This window comes from Suncus etruscus, chromosome 1 (genome assembly GCF_024139225.1).
Source record: "Suncus etruscus isolate mSunEtr1 chromosome 1, mSunEtr1.pri.cur, whole genome shotgun sequence".
NCBI classification, from domain to species: domain Eukaryota; kingdom Metazoa; phylum Chordata; class Mammalia; order Eulipotyphla; family Soricidae; genus Suncus; species Suncus etruscus.
In genome coordinates, this window is record NC_064848.1 from 3,681,726 (window position 1) to 3,705,624 (window position 23,899).

Consider the following 23,899-nt stretch of genomic DNA (forward strand, 5'->3'; position numbering starts at 1 on the left):
AGGGAATAGAAAAGTGGATAAATGGCAGCCTGGGAGACACTGCTCAGAACCTCCTCCTGTCTAGCAGATTCCTCCCTGCTTCCAGGCTTTGTACTCACAGGCAAGCCCCAACCTCCCTATTAGCAGCCTAGCTACCTACATCTCAAAGTGATCCCCAAGTGAGTCCTTTTCTTTGTTTTCTTGGTTTGGTTTCACACCCAGTAGAATTCACGACTAATTTCTGACTCTGTGCTCAGGGATTACTCCGAGAAAGTTTCAGAGGACCCTATGTTTAGGGCACTGAACCCAGGTTGGTAGTGTGCAAGTCAGGAGCCTTAATCCCTGTACTGTTTCTCCAGTCTCCAAGTATGCCTATAGATCTCTTTCTGGGCTCCACAGTCAGTGGCATGCAGCTAGAAGGCAGGGCAGTGTCTGGACTCAGTCTTACTTACCCTCCTGGGCACGATCATGGAGATGGGTTCAACAAGGCCTTTGAGAGTCACCAACTTGTAGAAGCGGAAAACCTCACAGGCTGACACGTCCAGCCCATGCTTGGGCATGACCCCTGTAGACAGGCAGGTACACACACCTCTGTGGGGAGTTGAGGATCTCCCAGCATCCCTTAATTTCCTTAATTTCCTGGACTCTGAATTGGGAAGGCCCAGGGCCCTGAAGTAGGCCAGGGGCTCAGACAGTGGCTTTAGCAGATTGGGTAAAATTGGACCCACCATGTTTTATATTTTGGATGTGTGGCTCAGATGTAGATTGTTTACTAGAGACTCCTAATTCTGTTCTCAGTACCAAGTGTTAGTGAGCCCTGGCACTACCAGTAACAATCCTGACCACAAATGTGACTCCAGAAACCATAACTCCTAACAATGGAACAAAGATAAATCAAATGATTGTGGTCTTTTAGAACCAGAGAGGGTTGCAGAAATATTTGAATCAAGGTCCAAGGAGTCAGCTTCAAGAATTAGAGTGCAAGGTTTGCATGCAGAAGGCCCAGGTTACAGTCCCGACACTGCACACTTCCCTGAGTACAGAGTAGGGAATACCTCCAGAATACTACTGGGTGTGGAGAAAGAAATAAAAATCAAGAAAAAAAGAAATAAAAAGGAAAGACAGAAGAGAGAAAGAAGAAAGAAAGAAAGAAAGAAAGAAAGAAAGAAAGAAAGAAAGAAAGAAAGAAAGAAAGAAAGAAAGAAAGAAAGAAGGAAAGAAGAAAGAAAGAAAGAGGGCCTGGAGAGATAGCACAGCGGTGTTTGCCTTGCAAGCAGCCGATCCAGGAACAAAGGTGGTTGGTTCGAATCCCGAATCCCGGTGTCCCACATGGTCTCCCTTGCCTGCCAGGAGCTATTTCTGAGCAGACAGCCAGGAGTAACCCCTGAGCAACGCTGGGTGTGGCCCAAAAACCAAAGAAAGAAAGAAAGAAAGAAAGAAAGAAAGAAAGAAAGAAAGAAAGAAAGAAAGAAAGAAAGAAAGACAGAAAGAAAGGAAGGAAGGAAGGAAGGAAGGAAGGAAGGAAGGAAGGAAGGAAGGAAGGAAGGAAGGAAGGAAGGAAGGAAGGAAGGAAGGAAGGAAGGAGGAAGGAAGGAAGGAAGGAAGGAGGAAGGAAGAGAAAGAAAGAAAGAAAGAAGAAAGAAAGAGAAAGAAAGAGAAAGAAAGAAAGAAAGAAAGAAAGAAAGAAAGAAAGAAAGAAAGAAAGAAAGAAAGAAAGAAAGAAAGAAAGAAAGAAAGAAAGGAAGGAAGGAAGAAAACAAGCAAGCAAGAAAGGTGAAGGGAGAAAGAGAAATACTTCGGTTTAGTCCATTCTTTTCATTTGTTTTGGGGTCCCACCAGCAGGACTCAGAAGCTACTTCTGATTTATGCTTGGTGAATTTCTGGGTGCTGGGTGCTGTTGCTGAGGATGGAACCCTGGCATCTGACATGTAAAGTCTCACTCAGCCCTTTGATCTTCTCCATTTACAGTCTAATGTTTTTCTAGATGAGGGACGAAGGGGAAGTGGCCTTGCCCAATGTCAGAGTGCAGCAGGGCAGTCCCACAGAGCCTACCAACCACTTTTTGAAAGAAGCCAGCTTCCCCAAGCCTCTATGTCCCCAATTCCATTGAGGTCAACAGAGAGACACAGCTGAGCCTGCTCCTGGGTTTGACAGGAGCATTTAGCTGAGGTCTTGGAGCTCCTAATGTTGCATCTGCCCAACAGCACTGGGAAACAGAGCCTGCGGTGCATGGAGCCTGGTCTTGGAATTGTACACCCTGGTTCAGAGCCTGTAGGCAGTCACTGGACTCCAGATTCCCCAGGCAGAGGAGGAAGAATGTGGCCTTCTAGGCTGAGGAACTGTCCAGAATGGAGAAGGCCATAGATCCTCTCTGCTGCTTTGCAATGTACAAAAAGGTGAATGAAGGGTTCACCTTTATCCCTACTCCCTGAAGATGCCTTTTCCAACAGGAGCATTTCAGGGACAGGAGGGAAGAGGTGTCAGAAGCAGACCTGGTTTGGCCTCCCACACAGTCTATGTGACTGGCTGAGTAGGGCTTATGTAGGGCTTATGGGGTTGCTCTGAGCCAATGACAAGCACAGGCCCTTGAGGAATATCCCACAGTGAAAACAGAAGGAGATTGAGAGACCCTTGCTTCATTCCTCTTTCCTCCTATCTAGGGCCCACTGACCCTTTGCTTGCAACTTCTCCTGGACTTATCCTCTTCACCTAGGACACACCATTCTCTCTGACCACAAAATCCTTAGTGGCTTCCTAATGGCCTTTGTGAGCCATTTCCCCCAATCTGTGCTTCCTACCAGGGCAAGAGCACTTAGAAACCACATTTCAGGTCCCTTGTGTGTTCTGAACCTGTAAAACTTGGGGTCATAGATAAACATGAGCCTGTATGTTGGCTTTGCTCCTGGTTCTAGGTTGTGTTTGATCCTGTTTGATGGAAAGGTTATAGGGAGGGAGATGAGGCATAGCAGGTGAAGAGAGTAGCAGGGAATATAGGCCTGACAGGCACTGAAAGGTCTCTTGGTCCATCCCTGCATGAATGTGCTCAAAACTGACCATCAGGTCCTATATATGAAAGAGTCTCCTAGGGGGAACCTGCCAGACTCATGGGCAGAGTCCTGAGCAGATTTAACCCCTGCAGCAGTGGAACATTTGCTAAATCATGAGCATTGCCATCAGCTATGGAGACACATGTAATTGTGAAGGGGACAAAAGTCAACATGGTGACAGGAGAAGCATGAGCTTCACTTGGCTCTGTCTCCACTATAGTCCCCAATAGAAATGTGCTTTTCAGACCAGCAGTGAGAGAGTGAAAGCCAGTCCCCCACTTTGGTTCACCTGGGGCCTCCCTCTCCAGGATTTTCCTAAGAACTGGCAGTAATAAGGACACCTCAGAAGTCTCTTCTGTCCTCCTGGGCAAGGATGTGAAGCTATCAGGAACTAAGGACCCAGTGGCTGGGAGAAGAGGCCTGGGGTTTAGACTCCACACTGAATGACAATTTCTGTGTCACCTTCGGTTAGTGTCAGGGCCCCGGACTTGAGTCTTGCTTTGGGTCTCTGAGTGGAAAGAAACAGTGGAACATCCTTGGATAGTGGGTGCTGCTGAGCTCCTGGGGATTTAGAGGACTGAGACAGGTGGGTTGAGGATAGCAGGCTGGTGTCATGTTGCCTCAGCTATAGACTCTGTTCTCTCTCTCTCTCTCTCATTGGGGCCACACCTGGCAGTGCTCAAGGCTCACTGCTGTTGGTGGTCAGGGTTCTGTCCTGGCAGTGCTTAGTGATCATTCTTGGTGATTCTTCCAGGGATAGAACCAGTGTTGGCTGTGTGTAAGACAAGCATGTTACCTGCTTTGCAACCTCTCTGGCCCACTCTCCCCCCACTTTTTTTTTTTTTTTGTGCCACATTCAGTGGTCCTCCATTCAGCGGAGTGACCCAGAGGTCACTTCAGTTGATTGGTCCCCAGAGAATCATGTGGTGCCAGGGACAGAACCAGGAGCTCTGAGGAGTAAAGACAAGCCTTTGGCATCATGCTCCTGTTGTTAGGGGGGTGGTGACCTGGGTCAACAGCCCTTCACCTTAGCCTCAGCCCTTACCCAGGCCTTTCTGTGGGGCTGGGGAGCGGAACTCCATGAGGTAACTCAGGAAAGGTTTCTCCGTGCTGATCTCGTAGTACCGGATGTTTCCATCTCCCTGTGGGTCGAGGGAAGGGAAGATGAAGAGGATACAGGGCAGGGGTGGTCCTAGTCTGCTTCAGGGAATATATCCAAGGTGTTAAAGACCAGAAAGACAGAGGGGAAATGGTGGTGCAGTGGGTGTGGGTCTATGCGTCTATGTTATGAACATGAATGGACATATGTATACCTGCATGTATTTGTCTCTGAGTGAACATATGTATCTGGGTGTGTGTGCATGTATGTATTTGTATGTCTATATACACATGTATATAAATGTACATGTCTGTGTCTCTATATTTGTGTATCTCTGTGTATCTCTGTTTGTACATGCGCTTCTATGATAGCCCTATGTCTATGTATGTGTTTGCAACCAGCTGAGAGTCAGGTTGGGGGTCACCTAAGGCAGCTTAGCCTTCTTGGGCAGGGCTGCAGCAGAGCACAGAGGTGGGGTGTCCTCTGTGCCACCTCCCACTACCTTTCCAGCCAGGTAGAGCATGTGGGTGTCAGCATCATAGAAGGGGAACAGGAGACCCGAGAGCCCGTCGATCTCCTCCTCAGTCAGGGGCATGGACAGGTCCTCCTGTGGGGTGGGAGAGTGGGTGTTCACCTGACTGAACAGGACAGCGCCTGCCTCCCACATCCCACAAAGGCCCCAGCCTTACTCCTGCTGACCTGGTCCCAGAGGGCGATCTGCCTCGTGTTCCACCTGGAGACGCCCGTGGTGAGCAGTCGCTTCGTACTTCCCAGGAAAACCACCCTGCTCACTCTGTGGTTCTTGCAGTTCGCCTCCTGCCAGGGATAGAGCGAGCTGGTGAGCACGGGGCCGCAGGTACATGGGGGGCCATGCCAAGCCACCTGGATGCAGGCTTTCAAAAGGTAGCTCTAAACCCCTAATTCTCTCCGTACTTGGAAAGGAGTCTAGGCAGATGTGACTTTTGTTGTGGTTGAACCACACCCAGTTGTTCTCAGAGCTTAGTCCTGACTCTGTGCTCAGGGATACTCCTAGGAAAGAACCCAGTAAGCCACATGCCCGGCCCTGTAGTCCTAGCACTCCAGCTCCAGATACGATTTTTAAGCAAAGGGCCTTGACATGGGGATATTTCCTGCAATTACCCAAGTGGGCCCTAAGTACCTTCACAAATGTCCTCAGATGAGCCCTGGTCTGGGCAGGTGGCTCAAAAGGGCTGAGTGTCTGCTTAGCATGTGGGAGGCCTGGGCTGAATCCACAGCACCCCCAGAGCATAGCAGGGAGTGATACCGAACACAAAACTGAGAGTAGCTTCAGAGCACTGCTAGGTGTCCATGTGTGTACCTAAGCCCCAAACCCCCAAAGTGGAAAATAAGACATAAGCGTGGGAAGATCCTACAGACATCCAAAGTGGCATGGTGGGAACATGAGGTGAGAAACCACAGAGCATGGGTGAAAGGGGGGGTCCCCCAGCTGACAGGCACAGGCCTGTCAATGCCCATTTCTAACCTTCAACACCCAAAGCATATCGTGAAGTTGTTGGCATCCGTGGGAGTGTGGTCATTTGATATACAGAATACGAGTTAGGGCCCTTTGTCATATGGGGGCCACAGGAGGACAAAGAAGGACCTGACCTTGGGATAAGTGGCATATTTGGTCTCCTCTCCCACTGTCTTGACACCTTATTGACATATACACACATTGTGACACATCCTGATATACACCGACCCTGACACATATGTCATGATACACACAGATCCCGACATATACACATCCTAGCATATACAAACCCTGACACCTACATATCCTTACATACATAGACACTGGCCCACACATATTCTGACACACAGAGATAATGACATACACACTATTACAGAGTCAGACACACCGATCACAAAGTCATCTTGACACACAATCTCTGACACACATACTGACATATACATCCTGACACACACGTCTTGACGCATAGACCGTGACAGACACAGACACTGTTAACACATCCTCACACACATCCTGAAACACATCTTGACAAACTCTGATACATACAGATCCTGAAACATATCCCAACACACAGACATCATGACACACAAACACATCTTGACACACACACAGATCCTGAGTCAAATCCTGTTAACACACACCCTGACTCACACAAATTCACCCTGCTCCTGAAGGAGCCAACCTGACCCAGAGCCCAGAGTCCAGGAGGGCGCTGCAGATGCCAGGGCAGGTGGATGCATGTGCATGTTTAGGGATTTAGTTCCAGGTCCTGCCCAGTAGGAGTCCTGCCCCCTCTCAGGGCTGGGTCACCTCTGCAGGTGAAGTTGGGGTGTTCAGCTCTAACACCCACCCCTGCTATTCAGCATGGCCTCCGGGGCTCTGCTAGCTGGGCCTGGGGTCTAGTTCCTTCCACAACTGAGATTCAAATCTCAATGCTTCTTGTGGCCCAGGATTGGTGCCGCTTTAGAGGTGGAGATGAACATGGCTTGAGGTGCTCTGTGCAAATGTGGGTGAGCACTAAGCAGACACTAAAGGAAGAAGCAGCATATGATTTTCTAGTCTTACAATATTAGGCTCCTCCTGATAAACACAGCAGCCAGATTGGCCCTATCTGGTGCAGCAGGTAGAGCTGGGCAGTCACCTCCATTTTCCACCAGAAACCTACATTTCACCCAAATCTATTTGGCCCCTTCTGCACAGACTAGATCCAGGAAACCCCAAAACCAAGCGTGACGAAATCCAGATTGATCCCTCTTGGAGACCATCCTGGGGCCAGTGCCTGAGGACACTGCTTCCCTAGGGGAAGGGGTGCAGGGATCCGGAGCCCCTTCTGTTCACCCATAGTGAGCTTTGAGCAGCCCAGGGACTCATAAGCCAAGCCCATCCCCACAGTAGATCAGAAGATATCCCTGGGAAGAGAAGGTACAGGGAGAACAAGAAGGGAGCTAAGGTTCAACCAGGTCCAGTATCTGGCTGTCAGCGTGCCAGGGCTTCCTTTTCCTCCAGGCTAGGATCCATGTAGACCCCAGTCTTCCAGCCCTTCCCTTGCCTAGGGCTCCAAGGGCCCCCAAGTCCCTTCCAAAACTGGGGAGGCTTTACCTGCAGCACGCGGCCTGAGCGTGGCTCAATCACACGTAGCTTCTTGTCCTTGCAAGTGGTGCTGAGCAAGCTCCCGTCTGTGTTGAAGGACATGCAGAGGATGACGTCAGCATGGCAGTCGATCATCTTCACCGGCTCCCCCACGTCCAAGTTCCATATGAGAACCTGTCGGGGCACAGTCGGAGGGGGTCAGCCCTGCAGCCCCAGGAGAGGCACCCTGAGCAGACGGTGGCCTACAGCTCTCTCTGTCCTTATGTGGGAGCTGGGTCTAGTTGGACTGGTTTTCTGTGCCAGCGAGGAGAGTTATTCCATGCCAGGTCTTCGAGGCTGGCACATTTCCTCTGAAGGAAGGTCTGGGAGTGGGGCCTGGGCTCCATTTTTCCTGCTGTTGGCAGCCTGCTTACACATTTTAAAAAATTGGGGGCCGGAGAGATAGCATGGACTGGGGTTCGAATCCCGGCATCCCATATGGTCCCCTGAGCCTGCCAGGAGAGATTTCTGAGTGTAGAGCCAGGAGGAACCCCTGAGTGCTGGTGTGTGTGTTTTTGGGTGTGACCCAAAACCCAAAAACCAAAAATTTTTTAATTTTTATTTTTTTGATTTAATTTTTATTTATATCGAGACACTATGATTTACAAAGTTGTTTCTAATAGAAATGCTTCAGGCATACAATGTTCCAACATTAATTCCACCACCAATGTCCCTTTCCCTCCATCAATGTCTCCAGGTTCTCTTAATAATATTTTATTTAAAATAAGTATTTGTGGAGCCAGAGAGATAGCATGGAGGTAAGGCATTTGCCTTGCATGCAGAAGGATGGTGGTTCAAATCCTGGCATTCCATATGGTCCCCTGAGCCTGCCAGGAGTGATTTCTGAGCGTAGAGCCAGGAGGGAGTAAACCCTGAGTGTGGCCGGGTGTGACCCCCCCCCCCCAAATAAGTATTTGTGGGGCCAGAGCAACAGTATTGCACTTAGGGCACTTGCCTTGAACACAGCCCATCTGGGTTCAATCCTCAATGCTGCATATGGCCCCCCTCTCCCTGCCAGGAGTGATTCCTGAGCTCAGAGTCTGGAGTAAGCACTGAACATGGCTGAGTGTGGTCCAAACTAAAATAAAAAAGTGTTTCTTTGTTTGATTGATATTTTTTGGCCACACCTGCCATTCAGGGATAACTTCTGGTGGGTTGGAGGGACCCTATGTAGTACTAAGGATTGAACCTAGGTCTATAACAACCAAGGCAAGTGCCCTATCTGCTTGTACTATTGTTCCAATTCAAAACCAAGTTTTTTTTTTGTTGTTGTTGTTTTGGGCCACACTCAGCGGCACTCCTGGCTCTACACTCATAAATTGCTCCTTGCAGGCTCGGGGGACCATATGGGATGCTGGGGATTGAACTCAGGTCCATCCTGGGTCATCCACATGCAAGGTAAATGCCCTACTGCTGAGCTATTGCTCCAACCCCAAACAAGTATTTTCTTTTCTTTTTTTTTTTTTATTTTAAACTTTATTTATTGACTGATTGATTGGTTTCTGGGACACACCCAGCAGAGCTCAGGGGTCCTCCTGGCTCTGCACTCAGAAATCACCCCTGGCAGGCTGGGGGACCACATGGGATGCCAGGAATCAAAGTGGGTCCCTCCTAGGTCAACCACATGCAAGGCAAACATCCCACCACTGTGCCCCATCAAACAAGTATTTTTTTTTAGCAATCAAGTCAGGTTAGGAATAAATGAAAATCTGGGTAATCTCACTGAAGTACAAATTTGAGTGTGTCTGTCATTAGTGAAAATCTTGAGGTGAAGGGATAAATGTTGAAACATGGTATGACTGAAACTTAATCATTTGTATCTTATAGTATATCTCATAGTGATTCAATTAAAAATTATTAAAGGAAAAAAAAGTTGAAGTTGAGCTGGCTCAGAGGTAGAGTACATGCTTTGCATGTCTAAGATTTCCCACATTTTGCTTCCAGAAGCAACAGCCATTTTAGTTCAAAGAAGAGGGCTGAGATAGGCTGGGGGTACTAAGCAGTTGAGCACTTTCTTACTTTGTTAACCTGCCTGTGTGAGGCCCTGGGCTAGATCCCAGGAACAAAAAGAAAAGAAAAAGGAAAAAGGAAAAGAACAGAAAAAAAAAGTGACTTGGTTGGTTGGGGAGACATCTCAAGTGGCAGGTCTACTGTGCAAAGTTTATGTTAACAGCGTGGCACTTCCTGGTCTCCTGAGCACCATCAGATATGCCTCCTATGAAATAAAACTTAGAAGAAAGAAATAGCCAGGCAGAATTTGGGCAGAGGAGCCAAGTGATAGCATGGAGGCAGGCCATTTGCCTTGCATGCAGAAGGACGATGGTTCAAATTCCGGCATCCCATATGGTCTCACGGGCCTACCAGGAGTAACTCCTGAGCGCTGCCGGGTGCGACCCCAAAACCAAAACCAAACAAACAAACAAAAAACAACCCCAAAACAGAGCATGTGCATTTTCCTCCAGGGTGGTGGGAACAAAGGAGGCAGCAAAAATGTGTCTGTGGGAGCCACAGATATAGGACAACAGGTCGGGTGCTTGTCTTGCATGCAGTAGACCTGGCTTCTATCCCCTCAACTCCATAGGTTCCCTGAGCTCATCTGTGAGCTCTCAGCATAAAGCCAGAAGTAAACCCTGAACACAGCTGAGTGTGACCCAAAACCAAAACATAAACTTATCAAACACTCCCCAAACTGTATCTCTGGAGCCCAGGATTGACAAACAAGATACATACTGGTGGGCCTGGAAGATGGCTCAAATGGCGGAGGCATGGACCAGTTCCTTCCTGCTCTTCCTGGAGTGATTCCCTACCCCTTCCCCTTCCTTCCGAGTACCAGGGTATGGCCAAAAATAAAATAAAATGAAGATGCTGCATTGTGTGTAATGAATGAGCACATCAGTGGGCATGATGCTATTAGTCAAGAAATAGTATAGATGCTCCCTCCAACCCTCCCCCAGGATCTGGCCCGACCCTTCCACAAACCTTGTAGTCATAGCCAGCACTGAAGAGGATGTTGTTGGTGGTGGGGTGCCATTCCACTAGCCCTACTCGCCGGCTGTGGCCGTGGAGCTCCAGGATGGCCTCTGTCATGTTGCGCTTCAGGCCTCCAGTAGGGATCTCCCAGATCCTCACCTGCAGGGAACACAGGGGCCAGATGGGGGCACAACCAATCCCACTATCCTTCCCCAGAAACCCCCACAGAGGCCCGCAGGAGGACTGAGGGGTGAGAGTCAGGACTAAAAGTCTTTGCCTCTGCCTCCCTCTCTCTCTCTCTCTCTCTCTCTCTCTCTCTCTCTCTCTCTCTCTCTCTCTCTCTCTCTCTCTCTCTCTCTCTCTCTCTCTCTCTCTGTGTAGTTCCTTCTAGAAGTCTCTAGAAGTCTCTATGCATAGACCTCATAACTGGAGGGGCAAGTTTTTTTAATACAGTTTAACTGGTCCTTTAGTCAGCAGTCTTTAGCAACTGTTGTTTTTTGTTTATTTTTAATTTTTTGGTTTGTCTTTTGGGCCATTGCTGGCCATGATCAGGGTTACTCCTGACTCTGCACTCAGGAATTACTCCTGGTAGTTCTTAGTAAACTATATGAGATGCCAATCAAACCCAGAGTTGTCTCATGCAAAGCAAGCTGCCTACCTGCTGTACTATCTCTCCAGCCCACAATGGCTGTTTTATGTATTTAATATTTTATTTTAATTTGTTGTTATTATCTTTTTGGGGGACACATCAGTGCGCTCAGGGGTTACTCATGGCTCTGCCCTTAGAAATTGCTCCTGGCAGACTTGGGGGACCATATGGAATGCTGGGAATCAAATCTGGGCTTGTCCTGGGTTGGCAGCATGCAAAGCAAACACCCTACCGCTCTGCTATCACTCTGACCCCTGCTGTTATTTTCTTATTTTATATTATTTACTTATTTATTTATTTTTACCACATCTAGCAGTGCTTGGAGCTTACTCCTGGCTATGTGCTCAGGAAGCACTCCTAGTGGGGATCAGGAACCATATGGGGTTCCAGTGATCGAATCTAGGTCAGCCATATACAAGGCTCCTACTCCCTGTATCATTGCTCTGGCCTTAATGTATTTTTAATGTTTTCTTTCAATTTTTTAAATTTCTTTTTGTCTGTTTGCATGTTTTGGGTTGAACCTGGCAGTGCTCAGGATTTTCTCTTGGTCCTGTGCTCAGGGATCACTCCTGGAAGGGCTCAGGGGACCATATGAAATGTTGGGAATCAAATGTGGGTGAGCCACATGCAAGGCAAGTACGCTGCTTCCTTCCTGTCCTATTTTCCTAGCTTGGTGCCTGCAACTTTTGAGCATCTATTTTGGGACCCCAAGGAGAAGGCTCAAAGGGCTGGAGCTAATTTTTTCTTTGCAAGCTGGAGCCTGGGTTATTCCTGGTAACACATAGCCCTTAGGTACCATCAGGCATGTCTTTGCTGGCTTCTGAGCACAGCTAGTATAATGAGCCTAATCCTTAGAAATCCACTGGGCTAGAACAGTGATGGCTTAAAAGATGGTTGGAGCCCAGACTCTGTATGCCAAAGCCCTGAGTTTGATCCCTGATACTACATGGTTTCCCATGCCAGGAGCGATCATTAAGTACAGAATCTCTAGTAGTGCTGCTGTTGAGTATAGTCCCAAACCAAACCAAAAACCCATGCAAACCCTCTTCCTGCTCCCATTCACATGTCCATAGAAGAGATCTGCCCTCAGACCCAGCTCCTCTGTTTGTGTCCATGGCCTACAGTAGACATTTGGGTTGGGAGCCAGGAGCCTATGCACAGAGATGATTAGCTAAGGGTCAGAGACAGGTTCTTGAATCAGAGCTAAAGGAATGGGCAGAGCCTGGATGCAGCCCCTATTTGTAGGCAAATGGCTGCTGATAAAGACGCAGAAAGTGAGGAGACAGTGTGGCTCAGTGGCAGAGATAGGCCTCTCAAGTAGGAGGTCCTGGGTTCCATCTAGCCCTGCACGTGTGTATGCGAACACGAGCAAACATACATACATACTGGGATCCAATCAGTACTGCACACACACTCGCATACATACATTCTGGGTTCCCTTCAGCACTGTGTACATACACACACATATACGCACAGGCATTAAGAGATAGCTTGCAGAGAGAATGCTGGAACCAACAGAGATTCAGAGAGATAAGGGGGGGTCAGTGAGAGGAGAGGGGCAAAGGGAGGAGAGACTTTGTAGTCTTTGTTGTTTGCATCAGCTCTGAGGGACTTCCGTTCTCAAGCCAAATATGTCCTGCAGAATATCTACTTTTCCATGTGTAGATGATGAAAAATGTCTGGCCTTGCTGAACAATCTACTAAATTTGTAAAAGTACGGGGCCAGAGCGATAGTACAACAGGTAGGGAGGGCACTTGCCTTGCATGCAGCCAACTTGGGTTTTATCCCAGTACCTCAGCATAGTTTTCAAAACCCATCGGGAGTGATCCCTGAGTGCAGAGCTAGGATTAAGCCTGAACACTGCTGGATGCGTCCCAAAAACTAACCAAAAAAAAATCCCAAAAGTTTGTCAAATGTAAAGTGCTCTATGACCTAAGGAATTACAATTATTGTAATTGCTGTTATTGTCATCATTAGTGCTATTTATTATGATAAAACAGGGTGGAGAGGAAAAAGCCCATGTGACTGTAACTTAGAACACCTTTAAAACAAACTTTTGAAAAGCTGAACTCCACCCTTGCTGGTAAGGAGGAAAACAGGAAAAACAGTTCTGAGATACCATTTACAAACCTCTAAAATAAGCCAAATGGAAAAAAAAAATAATAAAAGGGCCAGTGTTGGCAAGATCATGCCAGAATTGGTAGATTCAGTCAGCATTGGTACTATTAAAAATCTGAGTGAGTCTTTTGGAAGCAAATTGGCAAAATCTTTAGAAGAAACCATAACAGCAATTAGCAGTATGTCCTTTGACTTAGAAATTTTATTCTTAAATCTAATACGAGCACAAATTTTCACACATAAAGATGTTAATTGCATCACAGGAAAATTGGATCTGTGCAATGAGCCACATTAGGAAAGGGTTCACTGTGCCACCGCAGGATAGAATCACGGTCTTTCTATTATAGGTGGGAAGTCGTAGGGACACGGTATATGGCTGGCAGCTCAGGAGAAGCCCAAGGGAATTCCACTGTCCCCTAAAATTAACGAGCATTTTCTACACATGTCTTTAGAAAAGACCCAGTTCTGCAATGAAGTCTGCGGAGGTCTTAGGGCCAGAAGGTAGGTTTATCCAAGGATTGGGGGGTTCCCCTTAGCAGACCACTTTTACTTTCAAAAGATCACTTGAGAGTAAGTTAGTTTACAGTGGAGGGACAGTGGAATATCCTCATCCTCAGCAAAGATGGCTCTCTTTCATAGTTCTGAGTGGGCTGAGGGGTCTAGAAGGGCTTGGTGTACCCCTGGGGTCTTTCCTCAGACAGGTCTTGGGCAAAGGCATTCAGAACTGAGGTGACATCTGGAAGTAAGAGGAGAGTGAGGAGGGGACCCAGCAAGTGTGCAGGAGCCATCAGACATAGTCCTCTCACCCTGAATATGAAGGAGGGGGCTTGGAGGTTACCTATGCATATACAACCCCCACATACTCCACACACTCCCTTTATCCCCACATGCTCCTATATTCTCCCACACACCCAAACCACCGTCCCTCAGACACTCTCCACATTCCACATACCTACCACAAACCCACAGTATCCCCTACAAAGCCCCGCCCAATCCACACTCCATTCAAACACCCCGCACCCAACACACTGACCCCTATATTCTCCCTCACAAATCCACATACATTTTCACACCCTCAAAATAATTCCCCCACACCACACACTCCCTCAGCACCCCACTTTCCTACATCCCACACTCTCCCATTCCCCCCAACACTCTCCCCTACATCCCACATCCACTCTCCCCCATATCCACTCATACTCTCTCTTGCAACCCCACACTCTCCCCCACATCTCACACCCTACACTCTCCCCTACACCACCACACTCACCCCAACCTCTCCCACTCCACTCACACTTCCTGCACATCCCCTCACATTTCTACATACCACACTTACTCCCCATATCACACACACACACAAACACACACACATTCCCCCATACCAGACACTCTCTCTCTCTCTCTCTCCCCCAAACCTACATACTCTCCCCCAACATCCCTCCCTACTCCCATGCAAATTCACCCACACACCCCACATCTGCTCTCTGGAATTCCTAACAACATGCTGCCCCCCAGCATGCTGAATCCATGGCCATTGCTCTCCCAGAGATGGCTGGCAGGGTGATTGTTTGAAAGGATGGATTAGTGTGTTCAGGGATGAAAAGCTGAGTGCACAAAGCTAAGTGCTGGAGGCCCTGAGTTTAACCCTTAGCACAGTAGTAAAGAAAAAAAGAATGAATGAATGATTGACAGAAGAAAGGAAGATGGGGAGAGAGGGTAGATTAAAGAGTAAAGACAGATTGAGGTGACAGGATGGTGAGGAAATTGAGCAGCATTAAGCAGCAAGAATGGATGGGGCAGAGGGGATGGCAGAAGCACTGACGGCTGCTCAGGCTGGTCTGCAGTAGGGCAAAAGGGCTTGTGTGTGTCACCAGGCTGAGAACTTTGCTTTCACTGACCCTCAGGGAAAGTGTTTTTCTCACAACAGCCTAATTTCTGGTGCTTCTTAGGACATCCTGAAGTAGATGAGGGGAGACCTGAAGGGCTTGAGCACATGCTTTGCATACAAGAACCCCAGGTTCTATCCTGGGTACCCTTGCCCTGAACTGGGAGTGTCATAGTGGGCACCACCTTGTATGGCCCCAAAATAAAAAAATAAAAATAAAGGGGACAAAGGATAAAGGACAAACTGATGAAGCTGAAGTGAGCCATCAGACCTTGAAGCTGGCTTTGATCCCTCTCTAGTAATATGATTGTGTCAGGCCTTCCTCTCCTTCGGGTTCAGTGGCCTTCTGGACAATAACTGGGTAGAGGCAGAGGGCTTGGGAGGACTTAGGATAAACACTGTTTACAGGAATTACTCTGTGAAGTGGTGTAGGGGGTCCAGGTCCCTAGAAATTGGGGTAGTGTGTGCCCGGCTCAGTCCCAGGGCAACTGTTTTCATCAAGAACAGTGGATGTAGGGTCCTGGCACCTTGGCAAGCTGAAAGGAGAATGTCCTACAGAGAGAGAGCCTGCTTGGTCCCTCCCATGCACACCACCCCCGGCCTTCTGCTGCTTTTCTCTCCTGTACACAGAGAAAATAGGAACTGTTCTTCCCAACTTCTGTTTCTGGGATCATTGAAAGCCTCACGGGGGTAAGAGCCAGGACTTGGCTTCATGCACTGCTACAACAGCTACATGGGTTCAGAGTGTCTGAGGCTGATGGCCAGAGCAGAGCCTTATAACCTTATAGCATCTGCCCTGCACCCAGCAAGCCTGGGTTTGATCCCTGGCACCACAAAGGGACCCCTCTGCCTCCTCTCTTAGCCCTGCCAGGTATGTGATCTCAGAGCACAGTAAGCCCTGAGGATTGCTGGGTATGCCCCCAAAGAAAACAAAAAAACAGAAGCTGGGCCCACCAGGCTGAGATTCTTAGTAAAGAATTTCAAGCCGTGGGTACTTAAGGGATTGTGGGGAAACAAAGAACATGGGAGGGGAGGACTGGGATCTGCCTAGAGAGGCCTTTGCTTGTCCACAGGAAACTGTATCTGTCTGCCAGACCGGATCTGGGGAAGGAAGGGGAGGGAAAGCGGCCAGAGGCTCTGTCCCTTAAGACAGCTGTGCCTGGGACTGTCCCGGCTTAAGGTCCCTGGGTCATAGCCTTGCTGAATTCTGATACATTTAGTTCAACAAAACCGGCTCAGTACCTCGCCTGTGACCAAAGTGATACAAGCGGATGTGGTCTTGGTGGGGAGAGAGCAGATTGCAAACCAGGCTAAGGCAATGAGGACTATCAAGGGAATTTCAGAATGCATGGGTAAGCAAGCCCTCAGAGCTTTGCTGTATGACAAGCTCATTCAAACCCGGGCTCTGGCTTGACTGCCTATGAAATGCCCAGTGGAAGCCACTTACTTTCCCTGAAGGTCAGTTTGTTCATCCTCAAGGCTCTGCAAACCTCTGTAACAGAGCTACTATGAAGCCTAAAGCAGAATTAAAACTGCTACGCTAGGGGCCGGCGCGGTGGCGCTAGAGGTAAGGCATCTGCCTTGCAAGTGCTAGCCAAGGAAGGACCGCGGTTCGATCCCCCGGCGTCCCATATGGTCCCTCCAAGCCAGGGTTGATTTCTGAGCACTTAGCCAGGAGTAACCCCTGAGCATCAAACGGGTGTGGCCCGAAAAACCAAACCAAACCAAAACAAAAACCTGCTACCCTAGAGGCCAGAGAGAGAGAGAGAGAGAGAGTGCAAAGGGCAGAGCATTTGTCTTGCAGGTGGCCAACGTGGGTTTGGTCCCTGAGCATCATCAAGAATGAAACCTGACCAAGGCCTGGCATGGTTCCCGAAATAAAACAAACAACAAAACAAAACAGCAGCTCTACTAAATAGGCACTTAAAATACTGTTTCAGGATACATGAGGATTCTATATGATTTTTATAAACGACACATTTTGGATGTGAGTTTTTCTTTTTAAAATGCATTGTATCGGGGCCGGGCGGTGGCGCTAGAGGTAAGGTGCCTGCCTTGCCAGCGCTAGACTAGGACGGACCACGGTTCTATCCCCCGGTGTCCCATATGGTTCCCCAAGCCAGGAGTGACTTCTGAGCGCATAGCCAGGAGTAACCCCTGAGTGTCACCGGGTGTGGCCCAAAAACCAAAAAAAAAAAAGCCGGAGAGATAGCAGGGAGGTAAGGCAACTGCCTTCCATGCAAAAGGACGGTTGGTTCGAATCCTGGCATCCCATATGGTCCCCCGAGCCTGCCAGGAGCAATTTCTGAGCATCGAGCCAGGAGTAACCCCTGAGCACTGCTGGGTGTGACCCAAAACAAAAACAAACCAAAAAATGCATTGTATCCTCAACAGGAGCAGGGAGAGATTTGGCTCCGCACTATGGAACAATGCAAAAATGATGAAGGCAGGAAGAAAGGTGCCTGCTTTCGGCTGTGTTTTTCACCCATGGAGGATTGTGGTTCCCAGTACTTTGGAGTCAGCACCTCTGACCACACCACTTCCAAAAATGAGGCTTGTTCCCTTGAGGATCTGCTTGTCACACACTTAGAGTTGACAGGCTGCAAGAACATATAGTGTACCTAGTTCTACATGGTCACAGGAGCTCAGAGGAGGGAAACACGTGGTCCAAAGACACTGGAATCTTAAGACATGGATTCCACTCCTGGCTCTCTACTTGAAACATAGCCACTCTGTGGGAGAATAGGGATGGGTGAGTCATAATTTCTGCCTTCTGGAAGCATCTGATTTATCTGTACTACACTGCTCAGCACAGCCTGTAGAACCTCCTGCCTTCCTGTCTCCCCACCAGGGCCTTGATGGGAGGGTCTTACTGAGAGGCTCTTGCTTAGTGCAGTTGGCTCTAGCCTCCTACCTACCCAGTTTTGCCCAGAATTATGCTCATTACCAGGTAGAAGATAAATATGCTGCCTCTAATAGAGATAAAAGCTCATGTTCATTTTCTATTTTTCAAAATGTATATTTAATTAAAGAACTGTGATTTATAAAGTTATTGATAGTTGAATTTTAAGCAGAGCATATCTCAACACCAATTTTACCACCAGAGCCCACTATCTCCACCATTGTCCTCATACTGTCATCCACTGCCCCCATCCCCACCAATCTCCCCTAATCCCTGCCTGCTACCTGGCAGGCACATTATAGTTTGATGGTTTCATTCTAGCGCTCATGTTTTCAGTGTTGTTGAAGATTCAACACTGGAAACATAGCCAGAGCACTCTAACCACATCACCAATATAACTGAGGCCCAGACCCCTGTTCCCCCATTACTTCCTTTTCTCATCATCATCCTTCCACCTTGATTTCTTTCCTTCTCCTTCCTAAGCTCTGGGGTCAAGAGTGATCTAGTGAAAGCCTTCCCCTAACCTAGTGATGTAGGCTTTCCTACACTCTATTTCCTCATCCAGTTATTCTATGTAACACAGAGAAGCGAGATAATCCTGTGCTTGTCTTTCTTCTTCTGGCTTATGAAGCTCATCTTCTCCTTGCATGCTGATTCCTTCTCACCTCCTAACTATTGTCCAACCTGGGAAATCCATTGTGTCAAAGGGAGTGTGAGTGTGTGTGTGTGTGTGTGTGTGTCAGAGAGAGAGAGAGAGGCCTAGAAGAGAGCCACAGGGGCACTAAGAAGTGCCAATGCTATGCCTGAGATGGGACTGGTGGTCCTTGATGTGCTTGCCTCAGATTCAAAAGGGATGCTCAGAGATGTTTAAACTTGGAGGCAGGGCCCAGAGAGATAGCACAGCGGCGTTTGCCTTGCAAGCAGTTGATCCAGGACCTAAGGTGGTTGGTTCCAATCCCGGTGTCCCATAGGGTCCCCCATATGGTGCCTGCCAGGAGCTATTTCTGAGCAGACAGCCAGGAGTGACCCCTGAGCAATGCTGGGTGTGGCCCAAAACCCCCCCCCCCCAAAAAAAAAAAACAAAAATCCACCAAAAACAACAACAACTTGGATGCAGATTGCACAGTTCAGAAGTTGGCTGTCAAAGTCAAAATCTGAATCAGACCGGCAATCTCATCCTTGTCACCATGCAACCGTCACTTTTGTCTCTAAAATGTTTCTGACCCTGGAAAGGTTGATCTTGTGCAGAGCCATTCTGAGAGAGAGAATAGCTGGAAGCAGGGGGCCAGAAGCAGTCCTTTGACCCCAGGTTCAACAATAAATCCTGTCCTGGGGAAGGTTTAGCTCTCATTCAGACCACTAGGGAAACCCTCATTTACTCCTGATTTGGAGTGGACCTCTAGATAGTTTGGATTTCTTTTCAACTTTTGAGGCTCAGAATTCAGCTTAAAAGACAGTATGGTAATAATACCCAATGAAATAGAGATGAGGGCTGGAAGGACGGACCACTATATGAAGCTTACCACAAAGAGTGTGAGTGCAGTTAGAGAAATAACTACACTAACAATTATCATGACAACGGTAGTGAGTGAGAGAAATAGAATGCCTGTCTGGAATACAGGCAAAGGGTAGGGGAGTAGGGAGATGGGGGGGCACTAGTGGTGGGAAGGTTGCACTGATGAAGGGGGACGTTCATTTTTTATAACTGAAACCCATCTACAAACATGTTTATAATTATGGTGTTTGAATGAAGATATTATTATTAAAATAAAATAATAATTTAGCTTAGGCTTTTGTGTTTGTGTTTTTTGGGGGATGCTCATGGAGTCTGGGATTCCTCCAGTGTTAACTCCTCCAGCCAGATTGAATAATTCAATGCTTAGGTTCAGCCGAGCTTTGGGGCCTTGTACACCTGGGGAATGTATGGAGACCATGTGGTTTGAGGTTCAAACTGGGCTCTCTGTGCCTGGCTGCTGAACTCTCTACCAGCCCAGTAGTCTTTTTGGAAACCAGTAGTGGAAGCTCATGGGGATTGATGGAAGAAAGAGTTAGTATGGCAGAAAGAGCACTGGGTCTGTCATCAGGTGGAGTGACTGGAATTGAGACAGGCAGGGAAAGGCAAAGCTGAGGTTGAAACCAGGTCTAAGGACTCTGAAGTCAGGGACTCTGTGGCAAGTGTACAGAGCAGACTCAGCTAGTGGGGAGCTTAGCGACTCCTGACTCCCCATCGCTAAAAGGACAGAGGGAATGTATATGAAGAGAATGTGTGTGAGAGCGTACAAATGAGAGAAAATGTGTACATATGTGTGTGAAAGAGAATGCAAGAGAGACTATGCGTATGTGAGAGAATGTGTGTAAGAGAATGCATGTTTGAGAGAGAATATGTGCGTGAGAGAATGTGTGAGCTGGTATGAGAGAGAAACGTGTGTGAGTTGCGAGAGCAAGTGCATGTGAATGTAAGAGAAGGTGTGTATTTGAGAGAGAATGCATGTATGCATGTGGGAGAGAGAATGTGAGAAAATGTATGTGCGAAAGAACATGTGTGCCTGTGTTTGAAATAATGTGTGTGCGAGAGAAAATGGGTGAGAGAAAATGTGTGTGTAAGAGAACATGTGTGTGTGTGTGAGAGGATGTGTGAGTGTGTGTGAGAGTCTTCCTGCTGCTTCTAGCAGGGCTGACATCCTGCCTAACCACCCCCAGCTCCGTGGGGAGCCCCCGCCAGCAGTGCTGGGAGACAGGGTGGGGGGAAGCGAAGGCAGAGGCAAACCAGCTGCTAAGCTAAGACTGCTCTCTTGCCCTCCTGGGACCCCTTTTCCTCTCCCCCTGAGAAGACAGGCACCTCTCTCCTTCTGGGCCTTCGAGCCCCCAGAACCCGCAGGGAGCCGGAGGCTGGGAGCCCCGAGCTGCTCTCCCTGCTGCGTTACTGGCTATAAAAAGCACAAGTCCGGCAACAATGGGCACCCTCATGGCAGAAACACTGCATCCTGCCTGATGCCTCCTGAGGGAGTTCCCCCGGGGAGAAATGCGTGGGTGGGGTGCCTCCCCCACAGCCCTGAAAGCTTGGGAGCTTCCACGGCACGATGCTGGGAGGGCAGCAATTCTGAAGGGAGCTATGGGGGTGTATGCCCTAGAGATTGGGGGTTGAATGGGTAGGGGTGAGTGAGACCTTGCCATGTGCCCTCTGAGTGTACATGGGGGGTGCTGTAGGAGTGGGCAGACCCTGTGGGGACATTTTTCTAGCTTTCTAAGGGGTCCTGGCAGGGGTGAGGAGTCCTGAGACAGGCAGAGCAGAGATCTGGGAGATAGGGGGCTCCAGCCCTGTTTGCTGGCCTGCCAGCTGGAGCAGAGCTTATTCCCCGGGCACAGAGGCCTAATCTCCTAGGGTCACAGTGGGTGTTTCCTCCCCCCCTCCATCTTTTCTCTTTATCCCCATCATTACAGCCACACCTCTCCCCAGACTTGTCCTAGGAGCTTAGCCACACCTTTCACCACCCACTTTACCAGTCTAGCCCTGCAGGATTCACCTCCCCTCTCCTCATGTAGAATTTTCCATGCACCTCAGAGACCTTTTCAGATTTTATCATAGCCCCTTCACACCCCTTCTAAGCCCCTCTCATCTCTGCAGCTCAAGCTCCCTTTGCAGCTAGCTTCCCTTCCTGCCCTTGGCCACCTGGTCTCTGCCCTTCGTACTGCACAGCATTGCACCAGACCAGACCACACTATGCACACTACACAATACACTCCTTCATCACCATTGCCCGTTCATCTACACATAACACACCCACCCCACCCCTCACTACACACACCACACACATGCCACGTATACCGTACCACACCACACTCATACCATATCACATACCACAACATACCACACACCAAACACTCACCACACACTCACTACAACCACCACATTACACACACCACAAACAGTTCACATTATACATATCACACACCCAACATACCACACACCACATGACACCGCACCACATACTGAACTGCACCCCAACACTTGGCTTTCCAGGCATGCTGCATGTGCCTTCTTCTGGGAGCTGAGAGCTTCCCACCATCCACACTGAATCTCAAACTTCCGGAGGCCATGATATGAGGAGCAGAGAATCTAAAGTGGTTAGGTGTAGAAGCTCCCCCATTATGAAGGGGCTTTGCAACCCTTAAAAGAGACTCCAGAGAGAGCCCCAATTCTTATAGAGCAGAACTCCCCCCCCCCCCAGTAGCCTGCAGACACCTACCTCAGACTTCCAGACCCCAGAACACAGAGAGAAGGTCCTTTGCTAACTCTGGCTTGAGGATATGGCAGTCAGGGTTACAGATGCTCTGGGGCCTGTACCTTAGGCCTGCTTCCTCTTCCTGGAATCTTCCCTCCCTTTCTTGGTTGTCATGTTCTGCTCCAGCTATCTGGAGCCCTATCTAGAACTGATCCTTGGTCAGGAGCTCTCTCTGGCCTGCAATAGCACCTCCATCTGTAGTTCATAGGTCAGGGCCCAAGGTCTGTCCCTCTATTGACTGTGGTGTACCCCAAGACCCACCCATATCTGGGAGGAGTTTTGGGAACCGGATAATAGGTGTAACTACCTGCAAGACCTCCCATTTCTGGGAGGGGTCTGGAAAAGGATAGATAAACCTCTGAGCCAGGGGATTCGGCCCTTTTGCCGTTTCTCTCTTGGCCCGGCTTGGCTTCCTGGCTTTTGGATCTTTGGGCCGCATGGAGCCCAAAGGGAAGATGGCTAACAGGAGATAAGATGCAGGGCTAGCAAAATATAGCTGAATGCTTAAAAGGTTGACATAGGCCACACACCTGTGGTGGCAAGGGCATGAATAAAGATGATTCTTCCTGATGGCTCGTGTGGCTGCGTGTGAGTGAGTAATTTCACCTGGGCCTGGAACTCGCCGGCTGCATGGAGGTTGCAGAGCCACGTGGGCTGGATGGCATCCTTCACCATCCAGCCCCATCGTTATTTATTTAACACAACATCTGGCGCTCCGAACTTTGACCTGAATCCTGGACCCAAGAAACCAGCAACAATGGTAACATTTCTGCTTTTCAGTTTAATTTTGGCTCTTGTCGGGTGCACTGAGCCCAAAACCCTGGGCCACGTGCAACCATTTTTAAAAATGGCCGACACCCCATCTGGGGGTTCAAAGGCCATTAAAACAAGAGAGGTGAAAGCTTGCACCACCTCTGGCCAAGGCCCAGAACTAAAACTTTGTTACAAAAACCAAAAACCTCGGCCTCTTCAAAAACTTATTAAAAGTCTAAATTGGAAACGGAGGAGAAAAAAGACTGTATTTAAAGTGGACTGATTTTCTAAAAATGACCTTTGGCTTGAATTTGGATTTCGACTTTGGAAATTTCGAACTGAACTTTTAGTTTAAATCACTTGAAACTCTGAACATCCATAAGCTGCTTCCAAAGTGCGCCCGGAGGGAAAAATAAGGCAGCGGTGAAGCCCCTCCAGCATCAGAAAAGTGGCCGAAAACTTGCTTGCAAAGTGCGCCCAAAGAAAAAAAAAAGCTGCGAAAAGCTCCAAGCGGCTGGGCTCGGCTCGGCTGGGATCGGCTTGGCTGGGCTCAGCTTTGCCCGGAAAAGCGAAAAACCTGGAATCCTCGCTCCAGATCACAAACCGGCAGCGGAGCCTGGAACTACGGAAGAAAGCCACGTGGTAAGATCAGCGTGGGACAAACCAACATCTGAACTTTAAAAGTTTACAAAAGCCACGTGGTGAGATCAGCGTGGGACAAATTAATCTAAACTATGGTTTTAGGTGTAGAAAATTAGTGGGTAGTAATATTTTACTCATAGTTGGTGATGGAATAAGTTTTAATTAGTTAGTGGTTAAAAAATAAAAATATAAGGGAGGTAATACAGATTAGCCCATTTTAACATCTAATTTCTAACCACCTGCATCTTTGTCTTAGTCATTTTCTTTATGATTTAAATGTGTTTTGTTGTCTTTCAAAGTTAATATTTTCAAATGCAAAATGTTTTACTGTGTATTTTAATGTACTTAGCCTGTTTTTAAAATGTATGTTATGCATGTATGCTGAAGTACTTGTGTATAGGAAAAATATAGGAACAGTGAAGTTCCCCCAATATAGTTTAAAAATAT

The 23,899-nt window shown here is 48.3% G+C and overlaps 1 protein-coding gene across 1 annotated transcript in view; it reads right to left on the reverse strand.

Moving 5' to 3' along the window:
- The window catches only part of CORO2B (coronin 2B), a 141,752-nt gene that overhangs the window by 7,118 nt on the left and 110,735 nt on the right, over window positions 1-23,899 (reverse strand). Inside the window, exons 4-9 of the mRNA XM_049777905.1 lie at window positions 10,229-10,378; window positions 7,220-7,384; window positions 4,825-4,941; window positions 4,628-4,732; window positions 4,072-4,168; window positions 432-544 (exon numbers count right to left, since the gene is read on the reverse strand). Of these exons, the coding sequence (XP_049633862.1) occupies window positions 432-544; window positions 4,072-4,168; window positions 4,628-4,732; window positions 4,825-4,941; window positions 7,220-7,384; window positions 10,229-10,378 (747 nt within the window). The remainder of the gene's footprint in view (window positions 1-431; window positions 545-4,071; window positions 4,169-4,627; window positions 4,733-4,824; window positions 4,942-7,219; window positions 7,385-10,228; window positions 10,379-23,899) is intronic.